This window comes from Larus michahellis, chromosome 17, assembly GCF_964199755.1.
Source record: "Larus michahellis chromosome 17, bLarMic1.1, whole genome shotgun sequence".
NCBI lineage: Eukaryota > Metazoa > Chordata > Aves > Charadriiformes > Laridae > Larus > Larus michahellis.
This window is the reverse complement of record NC_133912.1, coordinates 7,659,070-7,683,649: the sequence shown is the minus strand read 5'-3', so window position 1 is coordinate 7,683,649 and position 24,580 is coordinate 7,659,070. Positions and strand designations below refer to the sequence as shown.

General features: G+C 62.3%; 2 protein-coding genes across 13 annotated transcripts; both read right to left on the bottom strand.

The window, feature by feature from the left end:
• Positions 1–4,786: 4,786 nt before the first annotated feature.
• FXYD2 (FXYD domain containing ion transport regulator 2) lies at positions 4,787–7,427 on the bottom strand. Its single transcript, XM_074560929.1, has 6 exons — positions 7,319–7,427; positions 6,491–6,529; positions 6,297–6,371; positions 5,340–5,376; positions 5,164–5,194; positions 4,787–4,977 (listed from the first exon to the last, which is right to left on the bottom strand). Exons 1-5 carry the CDS (start codon positions 7,410–7,412, stop codon positions 5,170–5,172), a joined length of 270 nt encoding a protein of 89 aa, XP_074417030.1. The 5' UTR covers positions 7,413–7,427; the 3' UTR covers positions 4,787–4,977; positions 5,164–5,169.
• Positions 7,428–8,492: 1,065 nt separating this feature from the next.
• FXYD6 (FXYD domain containing ion transport regulator 6) lies at positions 8,493–19,301 on the bottom strand. Of its 12 annotated transcripts, none has more exons than XR_012584029.1 (8): positions 19,117–19,253; positions 11,937–11,996; positions 11,733–11,771; positions 11,536–11,610; positions 11,393–11,429; positions 11,089–11,138; positions 10,889–10,969; positions 8,493–10,369 (listed from the first exon to the last, which is right to left on the bottom strand). XR_012584029.1 is itself a non-coding variant. In XM_074560928.1 (8 exons), the coding sequence occupies exons 2-7, from the start codon at positions 11,992–11,994 to the stop codon at positions 10,941–10,943; spliced, it is 288 nt and encodes a 95-aa protein (XP_074417029.1). In that variant the 5' UTR covers positions 11,995–11,999; positions 19,117–19,301; the 3' UTR covers positions 8,493–10,369; positions 10,927–10,940. The 12 variants fall into 12 exon arrangements, 7 of the variants coding, with proteins under 7 accessions (XP_074417029.1, XP_074417023.1, XP_074417026.1 ...); XR_012584028.1 differs by having other exon boundaries at positions 11,937–11,999; positions 19,117–19,248; XR_012584031.1 differs by lacking the exon at positions 19,117–19,253 and adding an exon at positions 17,488–17,653 and having other exon boundaries at positions 11,937–11,999.
• Between the last annotated feature and the right edge of the window lie 5,279 nt (positions 19,302–24,580).

Here is a 24,580-nt window from a genome sequence, read left to right as displayed (position 1 = left end):
AACGCCACCTTCCACACAAGCACACAGAGGGTCACTGGGGAAAACAGCCAGAGGAAGGCCCTGACAGGCACCCTCACAGCTACCGGGGTCAGCTGCAGCCCAAGGCCTTGCTCTGTGCCAGGGACGAGGTGCTGCAGAGGGACATGCAGCGCTGCGGGGAGCATCCCTCCGGCCAGGGCATGCCTCACCTCCCACCGGTCCCCAGCCCCGCGCCCTCAGCCGCCCTCCCAGACAAATCCCTCGGAGGAAGCAGTCATTAAAACAACAGGGCTACTTATCTGGGGCTAGGCGATTTCCACAAAGCACTTCCCACGCAGTCGGGAACTTCACCTCGCAGAACCTCTCTGAGACAGAGAGCCAGCCTGCTGTGACCCCTCGCTGGCTACCCTGCCCCGCAGGGGCCTAGGCACAGGCTTTGCCCCACACAGCAGCCCCCAGCCCTGCAGAGCCAGCCCTGCCAGCCCAGCCTCGCCAGCAACCAACACAAAACGAGCACCTTCGGGGCGGGGGAAGAAATAGGCTTTGGGACTAATTGCAGAATGGGCTGCAGCTGGGCTAATTGCTGGTGGCACCTGGGCCTAAAAGGGCCAGTGTTCCCAGCAGGGCCTGCCTCCTGGGGCACGGTCCTCTGCAGCAATGCCTGTCCTGTCCCCTTGCACCCCTCCTCGCCCTAGGCAAGGGGCAGCAGCCCCTCACCCCCAAGGCTGGCCCTGCGTGGGTGCTGCCCAGGCCGGTGCTGAGGGAGGAAGTGTCCCCCGCCTCGCCCGCGGGAGTGTTGCAGCCCCGCTCCGTGCCTCAGTTTCCCCAGCAGCAGAGGGGAGCGAGCGGGTGCCACATGGGGCGGTGGGAGAACAGATGCCCCGGCGGCGGCGAGAGGCTGGTATCCTGGTAAAGCGGGCTGGCGTGCCCGTGGCCAGGCAGAGGCCAGCAGGTCAACGGGATCCTCTTTGAGCCCCTCGGGTCACTGGCACCGCAGAGCCGGCTGCGTTCCCACAAGGGCCCCCGCCGGGAGCCCGCGCCCGGAGCCGGGGCTCCCGCTGGCGCGGCCGGCGTGCTCGGGGGCGGCACCGCGCTGCCGCTGCGCGGGACGGGCTCTTTCCAGGCCAGAAGCTGGATTTTTGGTTCCCCCTAGTGTTGCAGCGCCGCAGCGCGGAGCGGGGACGCGCGGCTCGGCTTCTGCGGGGCCGCGGCTGCTGCCGGGAGCCCGCGGGCCACCGCTCGCCCCCGGGTCCCCCGGGGTGGCCGCCCCGCTCCCGGCTGAGCAGGGGGGCACCGGCGCCGCGTCCATGCCGGCCGGCTCCTGCGATCGCGACGCGCAGCTGGTTTTGCCTGGGTTTTTCCCCCACGCCCAAGTGATTTAGGCGCCATAAGGTGCGGAGACTCGCCACAGAGTTCGTAGCCCTGTCGCGGGGCAGTGTTTCTGCAGCACGGCGGGTTTTCAAGCCTGGCCGCCGTGAGGGGGTGTGCAGCCAGGTCTAGCGGGCGTCCCGGCACAGGGCAGGGGGAAGCCTCGGACAAGGGAAGCTAGCAGGGTCCATGTCCTTTCCAGCTCCAGCGCAAGCCTGGAGTCACCAGGGGCTCCGAAAAGTTTTAGCAGGGCCAAGGCACAGCCCTGAGACACATGTTCTGGAGTCACAAGGGCCCTTCTTTGCCCCCAGCTTCAGCCCCCAGCGAGACCTGCCGCGAGGAGCCAGCCCATCCATCGCTGGCCTCGCGCTGCTGCAGCTGAGCTGTGCTCACAGCATCGCTGCTGCGTGGCTGTTCTGCGGGCCCAGCTCTGGGGCAGCCGTCCATCTTAGTGCGAGCAGTTGCTTCCTAATAACCACTGCTTTGGGGCATGTGCAACATGGAAATGAGGGCTGAAGTGTTATTTGCTTTGGTTGGGAGGATAATTTAAGACCGCGGATGGCTGCTGTTTTGGCAGACGCGTTGCTGTTGATGGATGCGCTGCCTTTTCGGGAGCAGAACAAAGGGAGAGCGAGGCGTGTGGCTGGCTCCCCGCCAGCCCGGCCCCAGCTCTCCACGTCGTCAAGTGTTCCTCTTTGGCTCCATTAGTCACCATTTGCTGCTCTCCTCTTTTAACTAATGAGGAGACATTTTGCATTCACGTTTCCTCGCGGGCCAAATGCATCCCTGGCATCATGGAGATGGCGGAGCAGTGCCGGCGGGCTGCAGGCTCCCTGGCTGCTGCTCCTCCTGTTCCTGCCCCGCTGCCCCATCTCCTCACATTCAGTCGTGGATTAAGCACAAGAGCTGGCCGAGCCACAGCCGGCCGGAGCCGCTCTCCCTCGTACCTGTCAGTCCAGAGACCGGAACTAGCCAGGGCCAAGGGGAAGCTGTTCGGAACTGGAAGGCTTCCCAGAGGAAAAGGACACTCCAGTTGTCCACTGTATTATTTACCCAATCCCCTTTGTGTCACAGAAAAGATTTACTTTGAGAAGATTAATGGCTCAAGGGACCGTGAGAGAAATCCCCCAAGATTGCCTGGTTCAGGGGAGAAGGCAAATGCCTCCTCGCCGAGGCCGCAGCTCCCAGCCGACCCGCAGGGCTGCGGGCGCAGGGAAAGGGCCGCGGGGCTGGGGCTGGTCCCACAGGGCACCCTCCGAGGGGGACCGTGACCACATGAGTGCAGGAGCCTCTCACCAGGGCAGCGGCAGGAGGGCAGCCGAGCAGAGAGGTGGTGGCCTTTCCCTGTGGTCTTCCCAGCTCCCTGCTCCCATAGCTCCTGGGCTCAGCCTCCAAAGCAAAGGACTGTGGAGGTGTGGAGAGGAGCAGAGAGCTCTTCCTCAGAAGCCGCTCGCACCCGTGTGCCGGCCCGACAAGGAGGGGCTTCTGGCAGCACCCCTACCCCAGCACAGGGAGGCCACATTTACATCATATGATTTGCTCATGCCTATCCCCTGCTCCTGGCTACCAGGTTCCCTGGCTCCCAGGTTCCCTGGCTCCGTAGCTAGGCTGCTTGCAGTTTAGCTCTGATAATAACCTGGCCTCCAAATGTAACCCCCAGGGCAAGGCTTCGGGTGCTGGCAGCATGTCCTGCTCCATCACTGCACACCCTGTCAGCGTCCCCGACTTGCGGCACAGCCCCCGAGCCCCATCCCGGTGCGCGAAGGGCTGGGCGAGTGTGCGTGCACACGTGGGTGTCCGCAAGCCCTGCAGAGTAATGCTATTAATGCCATCTGGTGCCGAGACAGAGATCCCCCATGCAGGGAGCCAGACACGGCTTTTTGCTCCCCTTAATCTCCTCCCTTGGAGCTGTAGGGGCTCCGTCTGTGGGGCTCTCTGGGGGGCTGGGGCCAGGGGACGCTTGTCCTGAAGGACATGACTGTGCCCTGAGCCCTGGCGCTGGGGAAAATGGGGAGCCCTGGGCTTCAGGACGTGAGACCCTGCTGAGGGTGGTCTCATTTTGTACGCCGGCTGCCTTCCCGGCTGCTGCGCCCTTTAGCTCCTTCTTTAGGGGGATGCAGCCACACCGCGCTCCTCGCTGGCAAGGATCGGGGGTCGGAGCAGGGAGCGGGCAGGGAGAGCAAACCCTTCAGCTTCTCCGCGCCATACAACAGGAGCCGAAGTTCGAGCCATGCAAAGCTGCAATGAGTCTTCATTAGTGGGTCAGTCAAGTCAAAATTATATTTCAAAATAATCTCCTTACTGTGTTAAATAAGCACCTCAGATTAGACAAATTGCACAGATTTTGCCTAATAACCTTCCCCCAGCTAATCCTATTTTACTGTCAGCGTCTGACCTCAAGTGAAGCCCAAACGGAGCAGGCGAGCCGGTTTCTCCTCCGCCAGGACGGCTGGGCGTCCCGAGCACAGAGCAGCGCACGGCCGGGCCCCCGCGGGGCTGCGAACCCAGCAGGGGCTTCAGCCAAAGCGAGGAACACCCGAGGCTGGGCAAGAGCCCTTAGGGACCCATCCCCGCTCGGGGGGCTCCTGCGGGCTCCCCGCTCCGGCCCCGCTGCCCGCAGGGACCCGCAACCCGCTGTTTCTCGCCCAAAACCTGCCCTGGCAAAGGGAGGGGAGCAAAGTCCTCCGGGGGCCGGCGCCCCGCTGCCGCCGCCCCTGCGATCCCCACCGCGACGCCGCCGGGGACGGGGCCCGGGGGGCTCCGGGGGCCAGCGGAGCCGGCGGCGGGGTTGCCCGGCTGGTCGCTAGGTGTCCGTATCGGCCCGGCTCGCCCGCGCTCGCCCGGGTGACCCTCCCTCCTCGCTCGCCGCCCAATCGCCGCAGAGTTTTCTTCCTTTTCTGTTGGGTTTTTTTTTTGTTTGTCTCTGTTTTTTTTTAAAAAAGGGGTGTTTCCGTCTGTATCCGAAGCTGATGGAGGCTGTGAAGCCACAGAGCTGGACGCGCCCTCCCAGCCCGGTTTGTGCCCAAGGAGGCCGCCCGGATCGAGCGCTCCGAGAACGCAAGCGGATAACCAGCCCCCCCAAAAACAGCAGGCACCCACGGGGGCACCCGAGCAGCCCCGCAGCCTGCGCAGCGGGGCAGGGGGGCAAACCCCTCGCTGGGTACCCCGGGGACGGGCATGTGCCGCGGGATTCGGGCACCTGCAGCCAGAGGGGTGATTCCTCGAAGCAGCCGGGGTGGCCGGAGCAGGAGGGTCCCTCCCTCCCTCCGCACACCCCGCTGCAAAGCCAGGGTGGAGATGGCGGCTGCTCCCTGCTCTGTGTGTGCGGAGCAGCCAGCGGAAACTTTTCCCGGGTCTGTGTTGGAAGATGTCCGCAGGGCAGAAAAGTCATTGGTGCCGAGCCAGGAGCGTGGGCGATTCAAATGCCTTGGGCACAAAGTTTAACCTCTCTCAGCTTGAACTTTATTAGCCACGAAACTCTTGCTGGATCTAACAGAGGGGAAAGCACGAGGGCAATTTGCGTTCTGGCCTGGCCTGGGGTGAGCAGGGTAAATGGATCCACTGGAGCGGGGCAAGGGGTGGCCTTCTCTGCTTCGGATGAAGCTCTGCTTCCACGGCGGCATGGCATCTCTGAAACCAGAGAGAGTGGGAGGGTTACACGGCCACAGAGGCCAGTGTGTCCTAGCTCCTCTCCTCCCGAGACAAACTCCCACGCAGGTACTTCCCTGAAGCAGGGGTGCCTTGAAGCATCGCTGCCCGGCACAGGCAGACCCAGGGATCCTGGCTGCCAGCTGGGTGCATCCTCCTGCAACCTACCTGCAGCTACAGGTCTTCCTCATTTCCTTGTCTGTGGAGCAAAAAGCGAGGGGAGACACGTTACACTGGGCGACACGGATGAGACGGGAGTACGAGCCGAGACCCCAGCCCTTTCAGCTAGCAGGACTAGGACAGGGAGGAGAGATGAGGCTGCCTTAAAACCGTGCAATACCTACCTCCTCTTCTTCTTCCCTCCGCAGTGGAACCGCTGGCCTGGGGGCAAGAGGAGTGACTGAGACCTCTCGTGGCTAGACCCTTCCCCCCCTGCCCCGTCTCACCTGTCCCTCTCTGCTCCGGTTTGGCACTCCGGCCCCCGGGCTCGTCCCCTCAGCAGGGACCACCGGATTTGGCTCCTGCGGGAAGCTCCGAGACCCCTGCCTCCATGCCAGGGCTGGTCTTCTGCATGGTTCCCACCGGTGTGGGGAGACACCGACCCCACGTGCTGCCTCCCAGCCCCCAGTTCAGCCGCGCTGCCCGGCCAGATCCCCCTGCGCCACCCCAGACCCTAAAGCTTCAGCTCCTGGCACTGCCCAGCAAAGCACTAGCCAGCAGAGCCCTCTTGGATGTCTGTCTTTCTCCCTAAGCTGCTCCCACGATTGCAAATGCAGGCAGTTTTTCTTATCTTTCTCACTAAAACCACTGGGATACGTCACTGTGTGCAGCTGCGATGCTGCGGCCGCCCCCGGCCCCGCGGAGCGAGGTGGGCAGTGCCTGTAGGCACGGGCAGGGTGCAGGGTGCCCTGCACGCTCGGCACCGCTCTCTCTGGGAGCTGCCGAGGTCCGAGGGCTCTGGGAAAGCTGGTTTCTCACTCTGGAAATGTCAGAGTTTTCTCTGCTATTTTTAATTAGTGACCTTCCCTCTGAAGCCTTGACGCTGGCAGGGAAACGCTAAATATTTATGCGGTCTCCCTCCCAACTCGCTGTCTGTTGGGAGCTTGCCTAGATGGAAATTTCCCAGGCAGCCCCGGCTGCGGGCGATGCCCACCCCTCGCGTGGTGGGGCCGGGTCAGTGGCCCCCCATCCCAGCACCCGGCCAGTCCCTGGTGCGGGGCGAGGAGGGAGGTGAGCGGAGAAGGGACCACGCGCAGGGGAACAGAGCCGCAGGGGGCGTCCAGCCCACCCGAGGCACTTACTGAGGATGATGAGAAGCCCTACGACAAAAGCCACGATGGCGAAGATGAGCCCCCCGTTGCGGATGGTCTCATAGTCTGGGGAGGAGGAGGAGAGCCGAGCAGGCGTCAGGCCGGCCAGGGGCAGAGCCCGTGGGCAGCCATGTGGGGGGACTGCCCATCCTGCAGCCCCTGGGGTGCACGGGGCACACACTCACCGTAGCTGAACCTGTCCAGGCCCTGCTCGGGCGCTTGCTCTGGAAAAGAGGAGAAACCCAAGTGAGAGCCAGGGCTTGGGCTTGTGGTGGGTGCCTGGACAGGGCGGTGAGGTGGGAAAGATGAAGACCGCCAGCAAGAGGACTCTGACTTCCTTAAGGTCTAGCTGAGCCCGTAACGGATTCCCAAATTCCTGCGTTTGACCCCAGGAAGTTTAAAGTTCACGGTGCCTTCGCAGGATGCATTCACAGGATCCACGGGAGTCTTCGAGCTCCAGGTGAAGCTGCAGACGGGCACCTGGCTCCGTTATTTGCAGCAGCTGGTCGCTATTTGCTAAGGCTGCGCCGCCGGCAGAGCAGCTTTCACAGTGCCCTCGGGAAGTGCTGCTGCCCATCGGACTCGTCAGGGCAGCAATGGCTCTGCTCCCGCGGCCAAAGAACCCCTCGGGCTGACACCTCGCACCGGGGTGCGTCCTGGCAGCTCCATACCGGCAGGCTCATCTGTCTGACGGCTGCATGTTACTGCTCGAGCCACCTTACCTGACTGCGCGTCCCTCTGCCTGGAGCCGTTTGGAAGGAGGAATGCCCTCGAGAAGCCAAACACCAGCTGGCACCGATGCGCCAGCGGGCTGCAGAGCTCTGGGGATTCATCCCCGCATCTCCCCCAAATCTTCCACAACCTTCCCCCGTGGAGGCTCCAGCGTGGCAGGAGGGACTGGCCCTGTGCCTCCCACGGGGATGCCCCCCCCAGGGAAGCCCCTTTCGGGTGGCCCGAGCAGGGTGCTGGCTGCAGGTGCCTGCCGCCCGCCCCGCTCCCCGCAACACCCTTACCATCACCCATCGCCTCGGTGTGTCGTCCGGCGGGTGTCTCGCTCTGGGAGCGGGCGCCCGCGGGAAAGCACATTAATTGGGAGACAAACCTCATTAAACATTAACGGCCGCGGTGTAATGTTTATCGCAGTCACGAGGGGAGGCGCAGGGCTCCCGCCCACCCTTGGGAAGGAGGCCCGGGAGGGGAGGGCAGGGTACGCACCCACCGTGCCAGCCGGCGGGGACTGGGCACCCTGGAGCCACCGGTGTCCCTGTCCCAGCTTTCCAAACATGAGGCTAGCTGGGCTTCACCTCCCACGGCGGAGGCGAGCCCGAGGCGGGAGGCAGAGGGATGGGCTCAGGGACGGGCTGCAACTGCCTTTTGCTGGAGAGAAGCGGGCAGCATGCCCTGTCCCTGCAGGTCCCCACAAAAGCCATCTCAGTGCCTCCCGGCCCGGTGTCAAGCCATGTGGGGGGTCCGTGCAGCCCCCCAGCACAGCAATGCCCGCGGTGCATCCCTGCCCGGCTGTGGGTACCAGGACGCTGCGCCCCTGGGGGCTGTGCCGCCAGCCCCGGGTGGCGAGGCCGGCTGCCAGGAGGGCTGTTCACTCCAGTTTGCTCTAATCTGGCAATCAGCAAGCGGCAGTCACGCGCCCAAGCCCATCAGCGCTGCGGTGGCCGGGGGGAGCCTGCCCCAGGGACCTCTCCCCTCGGCATCAGCTCCGGCACCGCGGGGTGAAGCCAAGCCCTGGGAGGGTGCTGCGTGGGGCCCTCCTGCCGTCACGGAGCTGAGACGGTGCCCAGCATCCCCCTCCGTCAGCGCACCAGTGGCTGTCACACAAGCTCCTGAAAGGCCAGGGGACAAGGGGGCTCTGTGCCCGCATCCCTCGGGGCTGGCCGCTCCCACACTCCCTTCACAGGGTGGCTGGCCATTGTTGAAAATGCTGCTGGCTGCAGAAAAGAGGGCGGCGGGGAGGGGGGAATGGGAGAGCCCGCCGCTGCTAGCACAAAGCCCATCTGTGCTGGCCGGGGGGATGCGCTGCCACTGCTCCCCTCCGCCGCGGGACAGCGTGGGAAGCCACTCGCCAGCTCGCCAAGCCACCCTCCCCAGCAGAGCCACGGCCCTCGTCCCCATCCCGCAGCCTCTCCCCGAGCCCTGGAAATGCCACGGCCCTTGAGACGACGCAGCCAGGCACCGATAGAAACGATATTTTATTCCTTTCCCCCCCTTTTAGGTCACAGCACGGAACACACCAGTGCTTCACCACAGCAGCACACTCGCCTATTTAAAAGGAAACACAATAGCTCAGTTTATTTTACAACAGTCAGGATTTTGCCATTTCTACACACCACAGGGATTTCTTTGTTTCGTGTTAACACCAAGAGCACACTACAGACACCACGGGCACTCCGACGCGGGACACGCAGAGAGCTGACACCGAGGGGCCGGGCTGCGCGGGGGCTGCTCTGCAGAAGGGGAGCAGAGCTCTCTGCCATGGCCGGGGGGAAGGCAAGGGACGCAGTACCGGAGACACAGTCCCTCTGCCTCACCCAGATGGGACAGAGAGTGCTTCCCAGTCCCGCCGAGGGATGCAAAGCACACAGGGACACAGCCCACGCTGGAGGCAGGGCCACCGCGGTGGGGTAGGCATAGCAGAAACCCCCTCTCCAAACCATCCTGGAGGACAAGAACATGTGGACGGCGCTCTGACATGTTTCAGTGCAGCCCTGGACATCCCCCACTGCTGCCCAGGCTGACCCTGCTTTGGCAAGTGCCCACAACTAAGCCGGTGGTCCCCAGCCTCAGCTGAGGGCATGGTTTTTCTTGCCCAGGGGCTTGGGGAAGGGGCCAGACTCACAGGTTTGCCTCCGACCCACCAGCGGACACGAGGTGACGATGGACTCTGGGCTCAGCCCCTCCAGAGCCGTCACGTCGCCACTGCAAAGCCCTGTGCATCGCTCACTGCTGCTCTGCGGGGCGAAGGGGCAGGTGGCATCAGGGGGCTGACGACATGTAATCGCCACGGGACGACACGCAGCACTGACGCGGGTGGCCGTGTCCCGGACCACGGCACAGGGAGTGACGAGGCATCAGGAAGGGCAGGGAGCACCGGGAGGAAACGCCGCTGCCCTTTCCCTGCCCAAGACAAGCAAGGACAGGATCTTTAATTCAGTCCGTGTTTCTCTTTAGCCCTCAGAGACTGTTGAACCTGCCCGCCTCTGTCTGCGGGCCGGCAGAGCGCTGGCGAGGAGCTGGTTTGTGCTGGTTAGCAGGGTCACCGCTGCGCAGCCGCCCTCTTTCACAGTGTCACCGTGCTGGGGGATTTCATGGGCTTCTCGGCCACCACAGCATTTCCTCATGTTTAAAACAGCATCCCGCAGGGACGGCGTGGTTTTAGCCAGGGACACGAAGGGGGCACACCAAGCAGGCGAGAAAGGGGAGCCCTAAATCCTGCAGGCAGGTGCCACCACCTGGGGCGGTCAAGCTGCGGGATGTCCCCCCTGACTCACCCCCCCCACCGCGGCTGCCTTTGGGCTGGGGGCGCGCAGGAGGATTATTGCTGAAATGGCAACGCGCGGCCCAGAGTCACGCTGGGCAAGCCCCAAGAACGCTCGACTGGTCCCCGAGCCCTGCCCAAAGCCAGCCGGGGTGACCCACGAGCCCCCCACTGCGGGTGCGGGGACGCAGGGGTCCCCCGGGGCTGCAGCAGGCTCTGTGCCGCCCTGCGGGTCCCCTGCCCGGGCTGGGGGGGCAGCGCCTGCCAGTCGTACAGAGCCCGAATCACACGCACAGCACGAGAAAGGTGAAGAGAAAGTCACTATTACAACATCAGCAACGACTAGCCCTAGAGGTAATGATCATCTCACATCAACATTACACACCACTGGAGGCAGAGAGGACGGGAGCGGAGTTTAGTCGGGTTAGTAAACAGAGAACCGGTGCTGAAGTACAGAGGGTAACACAGACACAGCAGCTTCGCGTCTCCTTAGAGGGACCTGCTGCTGCGATTGCAGTTTCCTCGCAGGCCACTGGCATCTGCGGTCCGAGCATCTGTCCCGGGGTCTCTGGGTCTGCGTGGGGAGGAGAGCAGCGAGTCAGGCCGGGAGCAGCGCCGCCGCCTTGCCCTGCGTGGGGCTCGTCCACCAGCAGCACAAACCACGCTCGCCCCAGCACGGGCTCCAGCGGTTCCCCGGCTCCCAACAGCCCAGGAGCTTGGGGCAACTCTGGCTGCAGGCGAGGAGCCCCGGGGAACTCACACTCAGCTCTCTGGAGGCCCTAAAAATAAAGCCACTTCGGGGTGGAGGAGCACAAGGGAAGGAAACGCAATGCAAGGGAAAATCCGGACAGATGCTTCCTTTTCCTGCTGGGCTGAGTGGGGCTGGCCGAGCATGGGACACCCGGCACCTCGCCAGCACTGCATGTTTCTCTGCCAGTGCTCGCTCCTGCACCGTGCTGGGGATGCAGAGCCGCCCAGTCCCAGCAGACTGGTCTACTGGGAGCCCCGGAGTCGCCCCCCCGCATGCAGCCCCGGCCACCCCTCCCTTCCTTCCCAGCACTGAGGCTGTGACAGCCCTGGTGCCACCACTCACGCTGGCCTGGGCCGGTCCGCGGCAGCCCCGGGACTCACCGCATGGCTCTCGTTCAGTTCTCCGCTTTCTGTGCTCCCGTCGCTGCAAAGGGAAGGGCAGAGGGGTTGCAGTGCCTGCCCACAGCTGGATGCTCGGCAGGCAGGCAGGTGCAACCCAGAAGCAGCGGCAGAGGACACACAGCATGGGACAGGTGACCTTACCGTTTGAGGTGATCAGGTTCTCAGCCTGAGCCTCCTCGTCCCCCGGAGCTCTGCAAGAAGAGGTGCACGGTGAGAGCGGGTGGGACCAGCACCCCACCCCAGGGGTGGGATGCCCCAGAGCACAGGGACACGCTGAGGAAGGTGCCCTGGGAGCTGTGCCACCCAGGAGGCCCGCAGCAGAGCATCCCTCCACTTTGGGCACCAGGCACCTGAAAGGGATGCCGAGGGACCGCAGCCAGGGAGCCCGGGGAGAGCTGAGCACGGGGCAGAGAGGCTCTCCAAGGCAGATCCTGCCCCCACTCACCTGGGCTTCTGGTTGAAACTGCACCTGCAGCTCCTGCCTGCAAGGGGAGAGAAACACCGTGAGCGTGGGCAAAGTGGGAACCGGCCATGGCCTTTCCCGACAGCCACCCCCCGCGCCCAGCACCCACCCGGTCTCAAACTTACTGAGTATAAGGAGAATGCCGACAGTGAACAGGACCACGGCAAACACCAGCCCTCCGATCCTCAGGCTCTGGTAATCTGGGGGGAAGAGACAGAGCGCCTTGTTCCTGCCGGGCTGAGGGAAGGGGCCAGCCTCTTTTGCTCCCCATGGCACAGGCACACGTGTCCCTGCCTGCACACCCATGCCCAGCGATGCTCACCATAGTTGAAGGGGTCCTCCTCCTTCTCCTGGGTGGCCACTGGAAATAAGCAGACAAGGGGTGTGAGGTGAGCCCCTGCAGCCCCCCGCTGCCCCTACACCACTCCAGCCCCCTTGGATCAGAGGGGCGGCTGTCCTCTGGGGCCCCACAGCCTTTTCCCGTGCCCCTGCCACCTCCTCTATGCGGAAAACACTTGACACCTACCATCTGCCACTGCCACCGGCACCAGCAGGGAGCACAGGAAGATCAGCGCTGCCTCCATGGCTGCTGCGAGAGAGGGGAGAAGCGGGGTCAGCACCCGGGTGGCTGGTGGAGGGCACCGTGACGGGGCTGGGGGGCACAGGAGGGACCACAGACAACGGTGCCCGACTGTGCACAGCCCCTGCAGCCCACACTGGGAGAGGGAGCCAGGCTGGCCATAGCCGCACCCAGCCCGACAGGCACACAGCGGCTCACGGGTGCAAAGGAGGGGAAGGGTCTGAGCAGAGAGACAGACTTTTTGCGGGGTGCTGTGGCATATTTTCGACCACCTCTCCACCGCTGGCTCTGCTCCCGGCACAGTTCTCAGTGCGGTCGCAAGGTTGCACTGCAGGCAACGGGGCCAGCACAAGGGCTGTGATCTCTCCATCAAGGTCAGTACTGTGCCCTTCACCCAGAGCATACTTTAATTTGTCCCAATTAGCATAGCAATTACAGCACATTCCTACAATGAGGCCAGTGGTCCTGGTGGGACCCGAGCTGGAAGCTGCACTTGCCCCTCCCAGCTCCCCACGCTCACCTGCGGCAGTGAGACCTTCAATAGCCCTCGGTCCCCCCTCGCCCCCAAGCCTCCCCCTGCCCCTTCACAAGCACCCACACACCGGGGGCACCCTCGGGAGCACGGCCCCGTCTCAAGGTCTCAGCCTGGGCGTAACAACGGGCTGTGACGCTCCCTGCCAGCTCGGGGCTGCACACCTCCGTGCCCTGAGCTGCTGCTGCACCCATCTGGGATGGGCACCCTCGGGACCAGCCAACACCAGGCACCGCCACTCTGCAAAGGGAGAGCCCTGCCAGCACACACGCTACCTATTAACTGGCCCCGAGCACAGCGGGGCCGGCACGAGCATCCTTTCTCCTCCTCCCGAGGGGCCAGGTTGCCCTCCGTCCTGACAGCTGGCCCAGGGCACTGCGGACCCAGCCGTCCCTTCCCAGCGGGTGGCTGCGTGCGGGGGACACACCTCTTGCCAGGAGGAGAGGGCTTGGCAGACGCGTCTCCGTCGAGGGAGCGAGCCGGGGGGCTGGGGAGCACAGAGGCAGGGTGGACACTGCCTCCCCGGCCGCCCGCCCGCCGGGCTCGGCTGGTTTGTGCTCGGCGGCTGCCAGGCAGTCACTACGCAGCCCGATGACAGGGCTGGGTGGCCATACATGGTGCGGGAGCGCGAGGAGGGCTCGCTGCTGGCGCAGGAGAGGAAGGGGGAGGTTATCGCACGCCCTGCACAGCACTGATAGCACCGAGTGCTACAGAGCTGCTGCAGCTGCTGCGCTGGATTAGTGCCGATAAGAAAGGGGCCCTCGACAGAGCAGGAATTCAGCTAGCGGATGGATGCAGATCCCCAGCGTGCTGCTATTCAGCCCCTCCAGAGCCTGACCTGATTTGGATGCGACCTCAATCCCAGCCCACCCCGCCTGCCAGCCACGGGGACAGGCAGCTCGGCTGCCCCGGCCCGGCTCCTCGGGGCACTGTGGTCCCCCAGATCCCGCTGCGGCTCCTCGTCCCAGCTTGTGCTGTGGAGGTGCCCAGGGAAGGCTCATCAGTGCCCACCAGCCTGCCCGAGCTGGCCCCAGCGGCATTTCGCCCCATGGCTGCTCCCGATGCTGCCGTCAGGAGCCAGCTCCCATTGCGCCTGCGGAGGGATGGAGCCTCCAGCACCTGCTAACGTGGGGAGCACGTTTCCAGAACCCGACGCATTCATCAGGACAAGTTGCCTCCCATGATAATCCACGTCCTTCCCTCCCCTTCCACGTCTTGTCATTTTGAAGTAAACGTGTTTTATCTGAACGCTGGAGGGTTTAATTTCCCTCGCCTGCAGCTGCCGCTGCCATTGTGCGGCGCGGGGCTGCGCTGCCACGCCGCGCTGGAGCGTGCCGCTGGCTCCCTGTGCCCAGACAAGCCCTCCCGTTTGCTGAGGCACGTAATTCTGGATAATTACCAGGTCTTAGAAACATGTACAAAGAACCCAACAGCTGGTGATACAGTAACTTCTAGCTGAGCATTTTCCCCGCGTCCTTTATCTCATGTCCTTTATCTCCTTACTGCCGAGGCTGCCAGCGCAAAATCAGTGTCATTACCCGATACGAGGGTGTTGTACGTGCACAAGGAGATGCAATACAGCACATGCCGTTGCTAGATGAACAGTATTAATTGGCTCTTATGGTGCATTAATGATGCCTTCATTTTTTGAAGAAGCCATTAATCAGATTTTTACTGTTTATTTTGCTGCTATTTGACTACTATTGTAGCAGCAGCTCAGCGACATCCCCCGGAGCACACACTCGGGAATTTTGCATTATTCACAACCGTCCCATTCCTGCCCTGAGCCCCAACACCCCAGCCAAGGTGCATGGGACCCTGTCCCTGCGGCTGAGCTTTGCTGTGAGTGCAGGGGGGCCGGCTGGGTGCCCTCGCCCCCCGCACGCTCCCCTCCCGCAGCCCTGCAGCTCCTGCAGGCACCAGCTCTCACCCTGAGTCACCCCTCACGTGCGAATCACCTCCCCATCGCACCTTTTCTATTTTGGGGTGCTCCCGTTGGCACCCGGGAAGGTGTTTTACAGCACGGGCAGCCCTGCCTGCCGCGGCACGAGGGTCTGACAGGCAGGTCCCGGAGCAGCTCGGAAACCAGAGGAGCCCCGTGGCTGGCTGCCTGGGCGTGCTTCGCCAGCACGAACAGAAGGAACATGACCCAGCGCAGGCTTCGCTCCCCGCTCTCCGCAGCTGCCCAGCGCTGGGGCCCTGCTCAGCCCCAGACCGTGTTTCCAGTCCCCCGCTCAGCTCTTGGCTCCTCGCGCTTCATGCGGCAGAGCTCACTTTTGTTGCCAAGCACACAACACACATATGTTCTTTGTTTTTCTAACTCAGTTCCCAAAATTCGCAGGCTTCCGTGCGCTACGACTTCTCTCCGTGCAAGTTAACCACCAGGATTGGCGGGGTCCCTGCTAGGAAAACAAACACAGCGTTCCAGAGCGCAAACGAGCCCACTTCTCCTCCAAGGAAGCATATGCTTCGCGAAGCTCCACAGGTTGTTTTTTTTTTTGTGTTGTTTCATGCTGGCCCACCCACTTTTCCGCAGAGCCGAAATAAAAACGGGAAGAGCAAACGTGGCAAGGGCTTTGCTGTTTTCCTCGCTTGCGCCTTCAGCCCACAGTGTCCGAGGCAGGAAGGCGCTGCTCCCTGCCCTCCCTCCAGGCTGAATCCAGCTCTGCTTTCACACAAAGGCAGCGGAAAAAACAACAGCTGCCCCACGAGCGACGGAGCCCCGAGCCCAGCCTGCTCCTCACCCACACTGCGCCGTTTTCGCCGCTTTCTCCCCATTATTAGTGACACAAAGCTTGCAGTCACCAAACCCAGCGGCCACACGCCCGTACAGCTCAGGGGGAACGGGCAGCGCCGAGCACTTCGCACGCGAATCGAATCAAAACATGTTTTTTTCCTGTTAGAACTGCAAGATCTGCCTTAATAGGGAGAGCGGCAGAGTGGCACAGGAAGCGGGGCAGCGGTGCCCGGAGCTCTCCTTCCCTCTCACCTCAAACCAATCTGCGGTTTTAAGATACTCTACACCGAAGATATTTATATACCAAATATTTACCCCTCCGTCCCCATCTGCGTGACTGAGCGAGAGCTGTTCGGGGGTTACCTGCGCTCTCCCCGAACCCCTCTCTGGTAGGATGGGGACGAGCCCAGGCTGAGGGACTGACCCTGCACCACCACAGAGGTGGCCAGGGCTGGACCTGCCCCGTGGTGAGGGTTTGCAGGCGGTGCCCACAGAGCCACCCTTGTCCTCAGACGCTGGCAGGACCCAGACGCCCAGGGATGCCCTCCCTGCCCTGGGGAAGCATTGCCCCGGGGTGCCCTGCTTGGCCCTGGGGCCGGAGGAGCCAGCGCAGCCTGGCCCCTGGGGCCACCAGCCGTGGCTAGCAGCCCCAGGAGCAGTGCCTGGCTGGGGCTCGGTCCCATCCTGCCCAGCACAGCCACTGGCAGCACCAGGGCCACCCTCGCCACGCTGGGCTTGGGGCAGCCAGAGCTGGTAGCCACCCGCAGCCACGCGGGCGCAGCTGACAGGCACCGGAGCCGGCCGAGTGACTCACTGCCCTGCTGCCTTCCTGCCGAGCTCGTGGCCAACACGCCTCGCCCCGTGCAAGGCACAGTCACCGCCCTCCCCCAGCCTCCCGCTTCTGGATAATCCCTCCTTGCAATCCTGCGTGTCCCTGGGTTAGCGTGCGTGCGAGACAGAGGAACGAGGGAAAATCCGCACAGACAGACCCAGTCTCTCCTGCCCACCAATTAGCTCTCCGTAGCATGACAAATCATGCCAGAGCAAGGCAGGTAAATTTGTAACGGCACTGAATCTTGAAGTCCCCCTTTCCTTTTCATTGTTTTGCATAGATCAGCCCTGTCAAGTCTCAGCCATCACAGCCTAACGCTGGGCAGCCTCCTCCTTCCGTCAGGAGTCCTCAGGGCATCTCCCGAAGATCAGACCTAGTTAAAATCTCCACTTTCTGTGCAAAGCCCCCAAGACCGTGACAGCAGTGCTCAGTTGCCTGGAGCATTTAAGAGTGTGCATGTGTGAATGGACATTTCCAGCTATGCATAGATGGGCTCTTCTGCCATTTCACGTCAGCATCAATCTGGCTATTAACGCGCCTGTTGTTACACCTCGTGCTCCTAAATGAGAGAGGAGAGATTTCCAGCCCTCGCCATTCTGATGTGGACAGCACTTCCCAAATTTGGTGCCAACTGAAAGTCTGCCCGGACAGAAGACCAAGTTTGGGGTACCTCCCCAAACCAGAGGATAATCCAAGGAAACCCTCTCCAGGAGCCGCAGGAACCCGAGCTTCAGCCCTGGACGAGACTCTCACACGGACCCCCACGGACCAGCCCTGACCAGGTCGATGCTTGCAGGAACACGTGGTCACAGGGAATTGCTGAACACGGCTAAGCAAGGCTCTGAGCGCACCCCATGCTGCCTCCCTCACCCATACCCCTGCACTCAACTTGCCTCCTGCAAGGCTTCTTCCAGCCCTGGGCGACCAGCCCTAAAACATCAAGGAGCCTCAGACAAAGCTGCCCAGCCACATCTGGCTCACCGGCAGTCCCCGGCCCACCCCTGACAATACACGTTTCCCCAAACAAGAAGCAGCAGGCATGAAAAAACGGAGGCTTGCCCTTCACTGGAGGCAGACCTCCGAGCTAATGGCCACCCAGCAGCACTGGCACTGGGAGAGCCGACAGGGAACCCAGCACTCGGCACCGGGGAAGCAGTAAACACCACCACCACCTCCTCCCGTCGGCACTCTGCTGCTCCTGAGCTCCCCTCGTTTGCTTAACAGATAACCGGGTGCTGTAAACCTAAGCCCTGCACCTGCTCAAGCCGTCCTGTCCTCCCTCCACACCCAGCCCTCGCCACACCCCAGCCAAAGCCCGGGCTCCGCGTGCTGAGCGGGGCACGGCCGGGCGTCAGCACCACGGGAATACAACAGGCAGTCAAAAAGCAGAGGTTACCTGGCAGGTCCCGCTGGCGAGAGAAATCCGGAGCAGCAGCAAGCACTGAATAGAAGCTGTTTCAAGCTGCCGTGTGTCCCGGGGTGCCACAATACTGCCAGGCACAGCAGAGCATCAAAGAGCGGACATTTTCTCCAGTCGCTCCTTTGCTGTTGCCGTCAGTCACGACCACCGCCAATCGCAAGGCAAACAGGAGTCCCCACCAGGCACGGCCCTTGTCCCTGCCAGCACCGCTGTGGCTGCACGTGGTGAGCGGGGACAGCCACAGCCCCCTCAGCAGGATGCCCCATGCCGCCTGGGGCGAGCAGTGCCTTCTCCGTGCTCGGGAGGTGCGGTGACATGACGGCCATGGAACTCGGTGGCCTCTTTCTTTACACTTTGGAAAGACACAAACAGCCCGAAAGGCAAACATGGGGGAACAACCAGGCACAAAGCTGCCAGTTCGCTGCACTGGGGAGTCGTCCTCAACACCAAAGTCTAAACTCACGGCAAAACCGCAACTCTCCGCGGTGTATTACCCAAACGGGTAAGTTTCAAGGAGACAGCTAAAATTCCAAGATGAGGGTGAAACACAAGTGTCACAAGAAGGTGTAGCCAGCCCCACACCTCACAGGCACAGGGGACTCTCCGGCAGCTCTAACAGGTGGCCTGGCTCCGCAGCCACTGCCCTCTACGCTGGCAGCTTTCCCTCGCGCGCTCCCCATCACTCCATCTCAGAACCACGCTCCTGCCGCATGTGGGCAGGGGCTCTCTGGGCTCATCTTCATTCCAAAGTGGGAGCGAAAGCACCCCAGGGGGGCTAAAAATCCCAACAGGACCCAAGAGCACCTCAGAGCACTGCGGGCTTGCTGGAATGGGTGCAGGGGACCGCTTCAAGTCCTAATCCGCAGGCAGCTTTTCCCGAGAGGCTGCTCTTTCATGCTGCAAAGCTTATTCACATCCACATGAACCACCTGTCACTTTCCCTCCCACAGAAATATTCCTGCAAGATCCGAGTTCCACCACACGGACTCTGATATCTGTTTCTTCAGGAAGCATTAATTACACACCCTGAGAGACACGCTCTTCCTTTCCTCTGGTACGCCTTCCCGGGATAAAGCACTTCACTGTTTATGTATCGCTACGGCGTTACTAAAATATTTAACAACAGAAGCCAGAGCGCTGCCAAACACTCGGAGAGGAGGATTACCTCCCTCTTCCCGGAGCTCCCCGCGCACCACGGAGCCCAGCCAGCCCGGGGCAACCCGGGGGAGGCAGGGCGTGCCCGGGGTCTACCCGCGGTGGGGACGGCTGGTCCGCCGGGGCACCCTTCCCAGCACGGGGGGCCGGTAACCAGGCAACGGTGGGATGAGGGAAACCACGGTACCCGGGCGTTGCCATGGCAGCCGCCAGGACCGGGGATGCGGGCGGCCCGAGGCGCAAGGCGGCGTCCCGGGGCACCGATCCGGCCCGGGGTGCAGGGCGGGGCGTGCCGTGCCCCGGCGGCTTCCCCGATAGAACGGGGCCGCGGCGCGGCGATGCCCCGAGCCCCGCTACGCGGAGCCCCGAGCCGAGCGCCCCCGAGCCGGGCGGGACACGCCGCCGCGCCCTCCCCGGCCCCGCCGGAGGCGCCCCGTCGGCCGGACCCACCTGAGCTCTCGGGCCGGAGCGGAGCGGAGCGGAGCGGTGCGGGCTGTCGGTCCCCGCTGCGCCGGGCGGCGGCGGGGGGTCGCGGAGCGGCGCGGTGTGTGCGCGGAGCGGGGCTGCTGCACAAAGGGGAGCGGGGCGGGCCGGGCCGGGCGGGGCGGGGGCGGCGCCTGCCGCCGGCGGGGGGGCGGCGGGAGAGCCCGGGGGAGCGGGGGGGGGCGAGGGGCGAGCGGAGCTGGGGCGGAGGGTGGCGGCCGGGAGCGGCACACAAAGGGCCGGGGGCTCCCCACCGCCCCCCCGGACGTGCTTGGCCCCCTTTGCACAGCTGCAATTGGGGTCGGGGCGTGTGCGCTTCCTGGGCGGGGGGGGGCGAGGCGAGGTTTGATGGGCATCAGCTGCTCCGAGATCACACAGTCACAGAAGGGTTGGGGTTGGAAGGGACGTTCGGAGGCCAAAGTAGCGAGAGGAGGGGGGGGAATGGCTTCAAACTGGAAGAGGGGACGTTTAGGTTAGATCTCAGAATGAAATTTTTCACTCTGAGGGCGGTGAGCCCCTGGCCCAGGTTGCCCAGAGAAGCTGTGGCTGCCCCATGCCTGGAGGGGTTCAAGGCCAGGTTGGACGGGGCTTGGAGCAACCCGATCTAGTGGAAGGTGTCCCTGCCCAGGGCAGGGGATGGCACTGGGTGGGCTTTGAGGTCCATTCCAACCTAAACCATTCTATGATCACCTCGTCCAACCCCCTGCCAAAGCAGGGTCACCCGGAGCAGGTTGGACAGGAACATATCCAGACAGGTTTGGAATGCCTCCGGAGGAGAGTCCACCACCTCTCTGGGCAGCCTGTGACAGGGCTCTGGCACCCTCAAAGGAAATAAGTTTTTCCTCGTCTTCAGCCACAATTCCCTGTGTTCCAGTTTGCGCCCGTTGCCCCTTGTCCTGTCACTGGGCACCACCAGAAAGAGTCTGGCCCCATGCTCTTGTCCCCTACCCACTAGCTATTTATGAGCATTGATGAGATCACGCAGCAAGTCCTGCTGCATGCAGGCTGCAGGTTCACACCAGGCTCTAAAACATCCTTCCCGCACCAGAGAGCTGGCGTGGACTCTGCCCCGCGCTGCGTGCCTGGTGCGGAGGTAGTGAAGGAAACAGCGAGCGAGGAACAGGCTGCTGGAGCTCCTCTGGGGCTAACAGAAAATCTACATAGATAAATGGGTAAACACGGTGCCAGAGGCTTTTCTCTCTTGCTTGCCGCCTCCCAAGAGCAGGATGGTGTAGCTGGAAAGGGGATGCCGCGCTGCCAGGCCAGGTGGCCCAGTTCACAGGGTGTTAGTCACGTTGCCAGGTCAGATCTCAAGGGCCAGCCTGGTCGGGCCAGCTGGGAGGGGACAGCAGGGACACTTCCAGCTCAGCAGTAGTAGTATCTGGTTTGGTTTCAGGGGCGCTCAGGACCTGCTACCTGCATTGACTCCCCCCAGTCCACCAGCATTTAGCAGCCGCAGAGAAACAGCCCCCTTGGGTTTTACCCAGATCAGGTCAGAAACCACCACATACTTCAGAGAGCCAGGGCAAAATGGTGCCTAAGAGAAGGAGAAGGGCTGCACCCACCGCTGCTGTCAGCAAACGCCCTGCCACAGAGCTTTGTGGCAACCAACCAGTTTATTCCCATTGCACAGCTGGGCGCGTTGGGAGGAGCAAGATCCGGGAGGGAGATATGTGTTTAATACAGCACGGCCCGGCCCCTGGAGGGAACGCCTGTGCCCAGGCGAGCTGCTCGTGGCTGGGAACAGCCTGGTCGCAGCCACAGCAGGGAGGGAGGCTTCGGTCCTGGCCGTGCCTGGAGCCACCGAGGTGCCCGTGGCTCGGGCCAGGGCCACCACCCCGCGGCTGGGGGCACCTGCAGCAGGAGGGCAGTGAGCTGGGGGCCTGCCCTGAGCTCCTGAGAGCTGGGCAAACCGCAGCATCAACAGCGCTTGGTGGTACCCTCTCAAACCCAGAGCTTTTCCATGTCAGGTGGGCAACTGGGCGGTAGCCCCAGGGCACAGCTCCCTTTCAGGGCAGGCTGGCACACCCCTGTCTGCCTGGCTCCTGCTGCTGCCCTGGAGAGCCATCCCTTCTGGAAAAAACACCTTGGCAATGCTGTCACCGCCGAGCTGCTTCATCCCCTAATAACTCAAATGCATCTTAGATAGAAATCAGACAATAATGGCACATAGTCCATTGTACATTCACTTCCCAGCTTCCAGTAACATATAAAAAGAAAATAAACCAGCACTGGCATTTCAAGGCAATTATTCAGAAGGGTCAAGAGATACAGCCCAACACAGAGGAGCTGGATAACGTCAAGTCTCTTTAATGCGTAGGGATAACACGATAAGGCTGTCGGTTGCCCTGCAGTGAGTGAGGTGCGGATCAAGCAGTTATAATCAAGTTTTGGGCTTCTCTGACCTTGCCCGTTCCTCGGCTGCTATTATCCACCGCACGCAGGAAAGTATTCTGATGCTGTGATCATGCCCCGGGGACTGCAGCGAGCGCAGGGGGTCTCTGCGGAGGCAGACACAGAGCCCCCACGCAGACAGCGGCCAGGCCCCCGGCTGGCTGTGCTGCGTGCTCTCCTTCCTTTCACTCTTTATCTGCAAATTTGCAAGGCACTGCCCAAAGCAAGTAGAATCTAAGAAACTGGCAGCATAAATTTATTTATTTTTTCTGTAGAAACCGAGGTAAAAGAGAGACCCGGCTGCGGAGGTAGGAAGGGAAGGGTCCTCCCGGGGAGGAAAAGCAGCTCCGGCCGCTGCTGCTGGTAAACGCCTGCCCCACAGAGCCGCTCTGCTGGAGAGAACCCGACCCAGCAACCGCTCCTGTTCTGGCGAAACTGGGCCAAACCTTTCGCTGGTGTAATGCGGGCTAGCAGCACAGAGGCCGGGCGGATGATGCCAATTTGTGCTAACGAAGGGGCTGGGCTGATCTCCTCACGCAACTGGAGTCAATAGGAGCGGTGCCAGCAGCTTCAACCAGGGCATGATTTCATCTCGGCCTGCGCCGTCTTACGCCCCAGCAGCCGTCTCCTCCCCGCGCTCCTGGCAGGGAGCAGGGGAAGGAGCCGCTTGCTCTCCAGAACTTTCCCCTCCAATCTTAAGGCCTTTCCCCTCTCTGTAACGCCCAGCTTGCAAACTGCCCCGTTGGTGGCAACGCAGCCCTCAGCCTGGTCAGGGGCACGGGAGAACCGAGCCGTGATAAAAATTGTGCGCGGCCATATGGCTGCGTTTAACCTAAAAACATCACCCAATGTTTCTTGTGCTCCGAGTTCCCCTGGGAGTGAAGGACAAAGCCGTGAAGCTGCCAAGGGCCGGGTTCACCAGGGTGGGTATCGCACAAGCTGAAGTTCAGCAGCTCCCCGCCAAGTAATGATGTTACCGGCCATGGAAGGGAACCAATCCAAAACCATGGGGAAAACATTTTTGTAGAGAAACATCATCTCTGAAACCATATAAACAAATCCGTTTGGGCACAGCAGAACAAAGAGCTATAAAAGGAGAGTTTGGGAAAAACACCACTAATGGGCAGTAATTCACACGGTGCCCGCCAGACTGTATTTTTGTAATTTGCATTCCCTGGAGAGGCACTGGCCTCTGATTTCCGAAGCACAGAGGAATATGGGAACAGCCCAGCCAGCTGCGGGGCCGCACTCGGCACCCCTTGGCTCGGAAGATGCTCCGGAGCAGGACGCGGCCGAACAAGCAGGGTGCCAGTGAGTACAGGGGAGCACCCACCGCGGCTGTGCCCCCCCAGGGGCAGCACGCAGCAGGACCTTCTCGCTCAAATTCTCCAGAAGCGGAGGCGAAGCCATGTCCGAGGCGTCTGCTTCATCTGCACGGCCTTGCCTTTGGGCACGGCAGAGCACCAGAGACGTGGGCAGGCGGCTTCACAAGAAACTCATCGCTCCTAATCTGGCTGGGAAACGTCAGCCCTTGGGACAACACAGCATACGTTTCTGTGGGCCGGGAGGAGAGACCACTGGACGTCAGGTTTAGCAGAAATAAATTAAATTTGTATTAGGGGCTGAAATTGTTTCTCTGCTTTGAGAGGCTATTTCAGAGAACAGAGGAGCAATAACCTCTGAGGAGGTGAAATCCACAGCAGAGGAGCAGGTCCTCCCTGTGCTGAAACGGCACTGTTAGCAGGACCTTAGTGCCAGCAAGATCAGCTCTTATTAGGTTCCAATTTTCGTTTTGTTCTTTCTCAAAAGATCTGTTTCTCCAGCACGCCATGGCAGACAGCAATAAAATGTTACGAGCTGCTGCTCCGTGGTGCGCACTGTGACTTTTATGAGCAGAAACCCCCAGATCCCAGAGCCTTTAGACAAACGCAAGCTGGGTCTGTAACTTAAGCCCCATTGAATTCACAATTTAATCAGACCAACATAAAATGGGGAAGTCACGCAGGGCCACCACTCTTACCCCGTTCTCAACTGCTTTTGTTTGTCAAAACCACGTTACCTTCACCACTGCACGTGCGGAGCGGTCAGCTGTAACACAGTCAGCAGAGACGCGGTGCCTCTGTGTGCCGGGGAGAAAGCGCCCCCGTTCCTCCCTGCTGTCCCTCCTGCGACCAGGGGCAGGGGGGACACTCAGCCCCCAACACAGGGCACAGATCCTGCCTGGGCCACCCGCTGTGAGAGCCCGTATCCGTGGCACCAGCAGGAAAGCTGCCACCGTTCTGCTGCTGCGTCCAAGCAGGACGTGCAAACAGGTGACAGTGGCAGAGTGCCACCAAGGCATCGGAGCCCAGCGCGAGCCCCGTGGCTGGCAGCACCCAACACAGCACGCTGGCCAGGGCAGGAATGTCCGCTTCCCCGAGGCCAGAGCCCTGCCGCTCCGCAAAGCTGCAGAAAGGGGAGGCTGCATGCGAGGCACCAGCCTCCCCGCGTCACCCGCTCTCCAGAAGAGCCCTGCCTGCAGCGGGGCACCCCAGCACCCCACTGGGGAGGACACCTCGGGCTCGCCGGGGACGCGCTGGAGCCCCACGGCAGCAGCTGAGCAGCAGTGCCCCAGCTCGCACCCCCCGTCCGACCGCAGGGCTGCTGCGGCAGGTTTTGCTCCAGCCCTTTTCACGCTTCCATTTTTAGCCGCGGTTTGCAGTGTTATTCCTGCAGCACTAGCTGTGTCAGGGCCCAGCAAAGCTTCTGCCCTGGCTCAGTGTTTTCCCCACTGAGCAGCACCCCTGAGCCCGTACCCTGCCCAGCCAGCCCCCTCCCACCCCGGGGAAGACGAACCAGACTGGCCACGACCCCCTCCCAGCCTCAGGATTCACCCCAACTTCAGGCACAGCCTTAGGGCATCGTCTGCACCCCTGCACGGCCCTCCAGCTGAGCAGGATGGGGCTCAGCACCTACACCTCCCCGCACCCAGGGGCTCTGCTCACTCTCCCACTACCGCTGTCAATCCTGCAGCTTCCAGCAGGACATTGCCCTGTTC